The sequence below is a fragment of the Doryrhamphus excisus genome, chromosome 21 (genome assembly GCF_030265055.1).
Source record: "Doryrhamphus excisus isolate RoL2022-K1 chromosome 21, RoL_Dexc_1.0, whole genome shotgun sequence".
Lineage (NCBI taxonomy): Eukaryota > Metazoa > Chordata > Actinopteri > Syngnathiformes > Syngnathidae > Doryrhamphus > Doryrhamphus excisus.
Window position 1 is genome coordinate 1829466 of NC_080486.1, and position 9064 is coordinate 1838529.

Here is a 9064-nt window from a genome sequence, read left to right on the forward strand (position 1 = left end):
TAACCCCCTCCCGTGTGTCTCCTATCTCTGTGTCCCTTCGCGACCATCACAGCCACAGGAAGGCCCTGGCAGCCCAAAAACACTGATAGCATCTCCACGCTCCTCATCTCCATCCTCCGCTGTGTCGAAATCCTACCCATCTCACAAAGGGAAACCGCGAGTGAACAACGGTCCTCGGCGTGACGTCCGTTTCTGTGGCTAGACACTTATGGTAAATGATGTGGCAGGTGGATGCCATGTTCCCTGATGTAACATCTCATACATCATGCTTGGTTGCACCACACTATTATCTCGGACAAAGACAAATGTGCAAAAGCTGCACTCGATGAATAATCACCTTTTTTCACACACTAGCTTTGGACCTGTTTGGGGATATCCGCAAAATAAGCTCAAAGGTTATCGGGCAGTACTATCATAAAGAAACAGATATAAACATACAAAAAGAAGCTATTTTACATTTTATTGAATCTTCCCACAAACCACAGCTCCTGGGGCAACCCGGTTGGCCAACAATTATCTTACCATCAGCTTTGAACAATCACAGAAGCACCAAGGAGGTGATTTAGCATTGCAGCAAATCTGGAAAGTAACAATATTTACAACTCTTCTTTTGTTTTTTCTTTGTGTCCTCATTTTTTATTGGCTTTCTGCATATTGTAAACTAAAAAAGTCCTCATAGAAGTTTTTAGTATCTGCAAAACCAGCTCAAATTGTTGATGAAACACCTTTATGGCAGCCATTTTGGGAGGACAGACCTTACATTTTTTATAAGTATTTTCATTATAATGAGCAATTTCTTTAATTCATTCCAGAAAACTAGACAGCATTTCTTCAAAAAGTTTTGCACTTACTTACTGATTCCATCAATACATTACAGTGCAAACGTCTAAAAAGCCACGATTCTATTTGTTGTTTTTGCAGCGCTTTAATGATCACAGGCAGATCACAGTCCTTTCATGCTTATGTGACTCAATCTGTAATAAAACCTTCATGTGGTAGCCCCTTTGTCCAGATCCTCACCAAAATGTTAGGGGTTGGTTTGGTGTAAATTGGGTTTGGATTAACGTTCTTGCGCTTTGTCAAATTGATTGCCGTGGTATAAAAAAACAATGAAATTAGTGGCGCTCTAAGTTGAATGTGTTCAAATATTAGAAAATATCGAGAAAATTCATTTATTTTCTATTCTCACTCAGGTTGCGGGGGGGTTGCTGGAGCCTATCCCAGCTGACTTTGGTTGAGAGGCGGGGTAGACCCTGCCAATCGCAGAAAATATATGTAATATTAGAAAAATGTAAAAAATGTAATTATTAGCAATACAGTATTAAATATTACAGTGCAATGTACTTCTACCACTTAAACCACAATAAAAAAAAACAATAATTCAGGCAAAAAAGTCCTTTTTTGATGACAATAAAGTTGTCAACTGCAGCTTCAGTGTTTATTTACATTGCAATAGTAAGCTATAGTAACCAAACACATAGCGTATATAATGTATGTTTTTGTCATGAGTTGAATTATTCCTGAGAATGATACCAGAAGACAAAGAAATGATGCCTACACTAACTATCCACAACTTTAACATACTGAAAAATCCAAGGACTTTGATGTTTTTATATATATTTTGTTCATTTTGTAAAGAAAAAATGTACCACAGGCCAATAAAAAAAGGGACCCCCCTGGCTTAGATAGTGGACACCCCTGCCGTCCCCTCCTCAGTTCCTGTCATGTGCCGCTGGGACAGGATGTGTCTGAGAGTGTCCAGCTCCTGTGTGAGCTGCCCGATCTTCATCTGGAGCTTCTGGTTCTCCTCCTGCAGCTGCATGGCCCTCTGCTGGGTCATGAGGATCCTCCGGCGGGCCTTATCCCGGCTCTTGCGGACGGCGATGTTGTTCCTCTCGCGTCGCAGGCGGTACTCCGCACTGTCCTTGCTGATGCATCGCTTTGCCACCGGCGGCCGCAATGTTGGCAGGAGGAAAGGAGCAGAGAACTCCTGAGGAGGACACTCGGTGTTCATCGACGACACAAAACTTAACTCCGTTTCTGTCTCACCTGTTGATTGTTGCCGTGGCTCTGGTGGTGGGGGTTCCCCGAGCTTGTGGTGTTCCCGAGACAAGAAGATGTGTAGGGGAGGTACGACAGTCCCATCATCTGTTCGTCTAGTCTGTCCTCACTGCCCCCCCTCAGGCCCTGAGACTGGCTGAATGATAGCATGTCCATTGGAGCCATATTGGTGGACCCTGCGGGGCTTGAAGTGGTCGTGTTCAGCGTCATGTGGGTCTGTCCCGGGTATGGGCTCATCCACTCGTGGATGACAGAGGACACCCTGGATTCAGACATCTGTCGGGAGTTCCATGTTAGTAATCGGAACCACAAAAACCAGAGCCGGCTGGCCCGTTAGGCAATATAGGCGGATGCTAAGAACGCCGTGAAATCATGAAAATTATTGATTTTAATGTAAAGAAATTTCCAGATAATATGTAATTACTTAAATTTCATGATTTATTTACAATATATTAATTTTTTAGAATATTTGTAATGTATTTCCTATTTTTTTTGTGTATTGTTGTAATTTGTTGTAAACTGGGTTTCATATTACCTTCCAAATACATAAAAATCAGTAAAAACAACGCCATTAAATTTCTTTTACAAGCATACAGTATGTAAATATACAAGCAAAGAAAAAAAACATCACGTAGGCCCGGTCTGCTCATAATATTGCATTTTTTGTTGCTGAAATACATGCACATTAAATACACATTTTCATCTATAAAAAGGATGTGTTGATCAGTAGCAATTATACGAAATGTAGATATCACAAACACCATAACAATAAGTAAAAACAGCAGTTTTCACAATTTACACTACTTTTCAACGTCTGTGAGCTTGAATTTTGTTAAATTTGTGTCAACAATTTAATCAAAGCACAAAAATATACACTCTCCCATGCAATGCAAGTGTTATGAGCAATTTTCACTTGGCACTGACAAAGATGATGAATTCAACACTATTATGTGCACTGCATCATAATATGAATAAAATAAAATAAATAATAGTTGCTCTTCTTAATAATTTAATTAACACAAATGGAAATGAACTGACTTACCATGACTACTTAGTCCACAAACTCTCAGACTATTCTCCAGGTTGTCATCCAGGGTGACAGTTTGATGGTAAATGGTTTGAGGAAACCTGGAAGTCTCCCCTTTCTCTTGTTATCGCTCTCTTGCTCTCTTTCTCTCCTCCCTCACACGCGCACATAACCATGCACACGCAAACGCAGATAAATACGTGTATTACTATGATGCAATAATTAATGCTAAGAGGTATTATATTGGTTCATTAACAGCAATGTTTGTGAACGATTACATAAAATTACCTGTTCAAGTAAACAGAGTGTTTGGTTGTATTTGTAATAATTGCATATACTGAGTGGTTAATTTGAATGTAATTTTTTGATACCGCTCAAGTGAATCTATTTTGTCCTACTGCGGCTTCCGTATTTGGGGTAAATCCAAAATGGCTTCCGACATCGACAACGTGAGTAGAAGTTTTACGAGCCGCTGTAAACTCACTATTTGAATATATTTAAATGCTGTGTTCTTTGTAGTGTTTGGATATGGTCGTTGAAGTTTCGCTTGATGCATAACATCGACAACAATTAAACAGGATAGCTGTTTTTTCTTGAAATACGTTGTCTTGCTAGCTCGCTAGCTTCAGCTAAGTTTGCTAGCTAGCCGTTCGTGGCTCACTTCGTGGCAATATATTTTCTAATGTCACACAACTTCACTTTCTTGCAGGAATTGATCGAGAATGATTTGCCCAAAGCTGTCGAATTGTTCAATACCCTCACAGAGCAGGTAAATTGTCATATGATATCACAGTGTGTTTATTTTAGCGTCGTTTAAGTGAGCCTATTTAGATGTGAAATTCTAACGTCTCTGTAGGTGGCGGCAGTGACGCGTCATGTACAAGATCTGCTGACTAAAGTTAAAGAAGGTGCATTTAACACATCGAAGGTAAGTGCAAAATTGAAAGTCTTTCCGTTAGGGGGGTAACGAGACACCATATTCACGGCTCGATGAATGAAATGAGACATTTTGTCTCAACAAAACATAATAAAAATAAACACAACCAATATTCAATTCCTAGAATATGTTCTACTAACAAGAAAGCCACTCCTGTATAGTATTGTCCCTTGTGAATATGTACTGTAGTGAAATAGAAATGCTTGCTGAAATGTGTGTGTGTGGGGGGGGGTGTTTTTCACAGGCTGATGTTTGACCCTCATTCTGTGTGACAGGGCTTGTCCTTTTTGGATCTTCGCTATCACCTGCTACTCTTCTACCTCCAAGATCTCACTCACCTGATCAGCATCAAGACAGAAGGTGGCAAAATAAAGGAGAGTGAAGCCTTAAACCGTCTGGTCGCCATCAGGACGGTAAATTGGCATTGGCGGCAGCAGCGGGGCTCGCTTCAATACTTACGATGTCAAGTCACTGAAATATTCCATTCCCAACTAAAATGCTGTCTGCGGGGTTGAATACTTATGGATACAATATGGATACCGGTTCTGTTTTCACAAAGAGTTTCTGAAATATGCTTTTGGAGCGCACCATTGACGTGTGCATCAACACATGGGAGAGGGGTATATAGAACTTCTAGAGAGCAGCCTGTGTCAATATAGTATTTTAGTATGCAGTGTGTAGTATAGTACTAGAGTCTAGAGAAAATATTATATGCACACACACTGTATTTGTAAGTATAGAAAATACCATCTTCTATATGTCAATATAGCGAGCACTTACTTTTAGATAGATAGATAGATAGATAGATAGACTCCCTTTATTGTCATTGCACAAAAACACAGTAGTGAAATTGCCAACGAAATGTTGTTGCCTGGCTCCCATATAATAACAGACACAAAAGAAGGTAAGTAATAATAAATAATAATAATAATGTGGAGAATAAATAGATAGAATATTTTGCTTTTTATGTCTGTGAATGCAGTATTTGTTAGTTTTTTTTTATCTGGCCGCTCCAAATTCGCATAACAAAAACATCAAATAAAATTTCATAGAACAGGGAAGTTACCTTTCCTGACACAGAGCAAATCTGTTTAGCATGTAAGGGCATTTAGATCAACAATACTATCTACCCCAATGGCTGGACGGGACACAAAAAATTTAAAAGCAAATTAAAAAATGTGTTTATATCTAAGTAAATACTGTTTAGTATGTGGGTGGTATTTAGTCTTTTTTTTTTTAAAGGTCCTGGAGAAGATGCGACCTCTTGACCACAAACTGAAGTACCAAATTGATAAACTGGTGCGCACGGCTGTCACTGGTAGTTTGGGTAAGTTTTGATTTTCTGGAAAAATACAAACTGATTGTCACTTAAACGGTTTGCTTTCAATTTCAGCTGAAAACGACCCCCTGCAGTTTCGTCCAAATCCAGAGAATCTCATGAGCAAAGTACGCCACCTTTTATTCGTATTTATGTAATGATTTGAAATGTGTGTGTGTGTGTGTCTGACATATTTTTCAATGAAACAGCTGAGCGACTCAGAGTCTGACGATGAGGAGGAGAGCAAGGTGTCAGAGAAAAAAGCAGCCCGTGCCACAGACAGGAAATATGTTCCACCCAAAATCGCTGCAGTGCATTATGGTAATCTGGTGTTATCTTTACTAGTCAGTTGCACTTGTTCCTCTCAAGGAAAAGTGCCTTAATTGTGGTCTTCGTCCACTAGATGGCGACATGACGGAATCGGACAGACAGAAAGCTCATGCGGAGAGGCAGAAACGTGCGGCGCTGAGAAGTTCTGTCATCCAGGAGCTGAGGCAGCAGTACAGCGACGCTCCCGAGGAGATCCGGGAAAGACGTGACTTCCAGAGCGATCGAGAAAGCCGCGAGGAGCTACACAGGTGTTGTTTATATTTGTACTTTTATCAGCGTATTTAGGGCTTGACGGCTTTTTGCCATTTGAGGGCGGCTTTGGAGCATAAACATGGACTAATGTACGCACCCTCTGTAGGCAGATTTTATGCTATAACTTAAAGAATATTCAATTTCTACATAAGGAATCCTACCTGGTGAAATTGATTTATGAACAGGTCTGGAACTGTGAATCGCAATTATAGATGGATTCCTGTATTTCCAATGAGTCATTTAATAATATGACAACATTAACCCTGTAGGAAAACCTACGAGGAGTCCATGATGGTTCGTCTCAACGTTCCCAAGAGAGAGAAAAACTCCAGAAAGAGAAGACAGATGGCCATGTCTGGTCAGCTGAGCGGCATCACTCACTTTGGTGACATCACAGCGTTGACTGGCGGCCAGGTGGGCTCAAGCTTATTTACTACCCTTTGAGCAAGGCAGCCAAGCTGGGGGAAATACTTTGGCATCAAATCAGAATGTTTTCCTTACATTTATTTTCTATACCAGTTGTCCTCGCTGGGGTCACGGGTAAGCTGGACCACTGTGCACCCCGACATGTTTTTCCTTTCACAATAAATCCACTGGCCCACGTTTGTCCTGCATGAAAGGGAGCCATTGAGGCGTGTGCGGCTTCCGTCCTCCACGCGCTGCCTCTAACATTTGGGTGTGTTGTTGGTGCAGGATGGCGATAACCTTCGGCCCAAGAAAAAGAAGAAGCTCATGAAGAAGGCAACCAAAAGAAAAGGTGGCGTGGATTTGAAAAGCATTTGAGAAAAGCCGCTTTGAAAATCTGATGTCTGTTTTCTCTTGTGGTTTCTCTGCAGCCTACAAAAAGCACAGATGAACCAGAGTGGAGGCTACACCATTCCAGCTGAAAGAGCACGTTTACTATCTCCATATAGATTTGTGTTATACCGTTTTGCTGGATACCGTCTTAAGAACTGATGTTTTCCTTCGTCATTTGCCCAAATTTCAACAAGAATAATTAGGAGAGAGAGGGTAATCAGAGAGGAAGGCATGACGGAGGTGCGATGGAGGAAGAATAACGAGACGGGAGATATCGTTCTTCCATCTCCATTCACCCCATAGTCTTTTCTCCCGCCTCAAAATCAGAAAAAGCCTGCCATTACTTCCTCTTTCACCTCCTTGACCTGGGTCATCTCATATTTGGGCCCAAATGCTGATACTATGTGGGATAAAGGTAAGATTTTATAATTCATTTCATGCTTTTAAAATATTGTCCCTGCCTTTTGTTTTACACAATACAATAAGATACGGTCCCATTTCACTTCTCAAATATAGGATATATGTAACTGGAATTCCTGAATCTTGAAAATGATCAGGGCTGTCCAAACTTTTTCATACCACTGTAAAGGTCATCACCATAATGTACTGATATGCTGATGACCATCTAGTGACAAACAACTTTGGTCTGAATTTCACAATGAAAATATACTTTTCTTTCTCTATTTAAGCGCAATAATTTTTCCTGTTTTATGGCGGCGGTCATGCCACTTCCTTAAAGTACGGTGCGGGTCGCGCGTCAAAACAGGGTGTGTGCATGTTAAAGCGTTAACTAACCCTGACATCTGTATCTACGACATAAAACACTTGTTTTGTGAGCTCGCGTGGACGTCACCCTTCACCCTGACCAGGATAGGGACCCAAGTCCATGTGGTCACCGGCTGCCATTACACGACGTGGAGAGCCGCTGTCTTGCCTTCGTTGCTGCACCACAAGTCCACAAAGTGAATGAAAATGAAGCACAAATGAAATGAATTTTGGCCAAAATGCGCCACCTCTAATACTGCCACTTTATGCCGTTTTTGGGTGCTGGAGGGCCCCCTGTTGAGGTTGTGTGAGATGTTTGACCATAAAAGTGCATTAGAAGCAAGTTAGCAGCAACGAAGGCTGGACAGCGGCTCTCCACGTCATGTAATGACAGCCGGTGACCACAGGAGGGCGCGGATTACCACCCTAATTTCAAATTGATTTGATTTTTTTCTGTTTTTTTCAACTTGCTTCAAATGCACTTTTCTGGTCAAAAACACAGTGGGAACCTCAATCACACTCAACATGGGCCCCACAAGCATTTTTTTGCATGTCCCGCATAATTTCAAGTTGAGGGGGGAAGTTACACACCCCTCATTGTGCCGACTGGGAAGGCAACGCCCTATCACTTATCAGGATTTGAACACAGTACTACAGCACCATGAATCTGCGGTGCTACCAGTTGAGCTAGCCATCTGACAAGCACCCATCATGTTATAACAGAGGTGATGATTGCGAAATGTGCCGGACGTGGAGGAATAGAAAAATGACCAAGAACTACACTCACCCTGATCAGGTATTGAACCTTGATCCCCTGCACCATGAATCTGTGGTGCTGCCAGTTGAGCTAGTCATCTGGGAAACTTCCGTCATGTTATAACGGACGTGATGACTGCGATACATGCTGGCCCAGGAGAAATAGTAAAACAACAAATTACCGTTCTTGTCATCACTGGGTATTGAACCTTGAACCCCTGCACCATGAGTCTGCAGTGCTATCAGTTGAGCCAACTGACCGACACAACAGAATTGCTCAAGGCAAAGGCAAAACCTACAGTGGATGATGATTACAATACATGGTGAAATAGCAAAAAGGCCAACAACTACACCTGGCATTGAACCTGATCCATGATTTTGCTGATTTTAGCATTCCCCCAGCGCCAGCACTTATCGTGGTCATCACCTCCGTTATAACAGCACAGTGCTTGCCAGATGATTAGCTCAACTGGTAGCACCGCAGATTCCTGGTGCAGAAGATTGGGGTTCAATACCTGGTGAGCACCCAAAAATGGCATCAAATGCCAGTGTTTTAGGGAGCTGATTTTTAATGAAAAAAAACGTTTTTTTCTGTTTATTTTCAACTTGTTTCTAATGCATTTTTTTCTGGTCAAAAACACAGTTTGTCTATATTCCCTCTCTGGGTTTTAGTTTCCGTTTTGGATGCTCTTGTTTTGTAGTTGACTTCCTGTTCCTGTGCCTTGTCTTCCTTGGTTGTGCTAATCACCCACACCTGCCACTAATTACTCCTGTCTATTTAGTTCAGGTGTGTGCTTATCCTGATGTGGGTTCATTATCA

General features: G+C 41.5%; 2 protein-coding genes across 2 annotated transcripts; one reads left to right on the top strand and one right to left on the bottom strand.

The window, feature by feature from the left end:
• Positions 1-451: 451 nt before the first annotated feature.
• cebp1 (CCAAT/enhancer binding protein (C/EBP) 1) lies at positions 452-3626 on the bottom strand. Its single transcript, XM_058059376.1, has 3 exons — positions 3104-3626; positions 2050-2337; positions 452-1990 (listed from the first exon to the last, which is right to left on the bottom strand). The coding sequence occupies exons 1-3, from the start codon at positions 3104-3106 to the stop codon at positions 1682-1684; spliced, it is 600 nt and encodes a 199-aa protein (XP_057915359.1). The 5' UTR covers positions 3107-3626; the 3' UTR covers positions 452-1681.
• On the top strand, positions 3440-9064 carry ngdn (neuroguidin, EIF4E binding protein). The gene is made up of 11 exons (XM_058059372.1): positions 3440-3537; positions 3798-3857; positions 3945-4016; positions 4301-4438; positions 5268-5352; positions 5419-5471; positions 5553-5664; positions 5747-5921; positions 6195-6339; positions 6619-6682; positions 6762-9064. The coding sequence occupies exons 1-11, from the start codon at positions 3517-3519 to the stop codon at positions 6779-6781; spliced, it is 945 nt and encodes a 314-aa protein (XP_057915355.1). The 5' UTR covers positions 3440-3516; the 3' UTR covers positions 6782-9064.

What these genes read in the sequence shown, in the direction of transcription:
- ngdn (XM_058059372.1), top strand. Translation starts at nt 3,517, where the DNA reads ATGGCTTCCGACATCGACAAC. An exon ending in AGCCGCGAGGAGCTACACAG is followed by an intron (nt 5,922 to 6,194) that starts GTGTTGTTTATA and finishes TTAACCCTGTAG; the next exon opens with GAAAACCTACGAGGAGTCCA. An exon ending in CAGCGTTGACTGGCGGCCAG is followed by an intron (nt 6,340 to 6,618) that starts GTGGGCTCAAGC and finishes TTGTTGGTGCAG; the next exon opens with GATGGCGATAACCTTCGGCC.
- cebp1 (XM_058059376.1), bottom strand. An exon ending in GCCACGGCAACAATCAACAG is followed by an intron (nt 1,991 to 2,049) that starts GTGAGACAGAAA and finishes TGTCCTCCTCAG; the next exon opens with GAGTTCTCTGCTCCTTTCCT.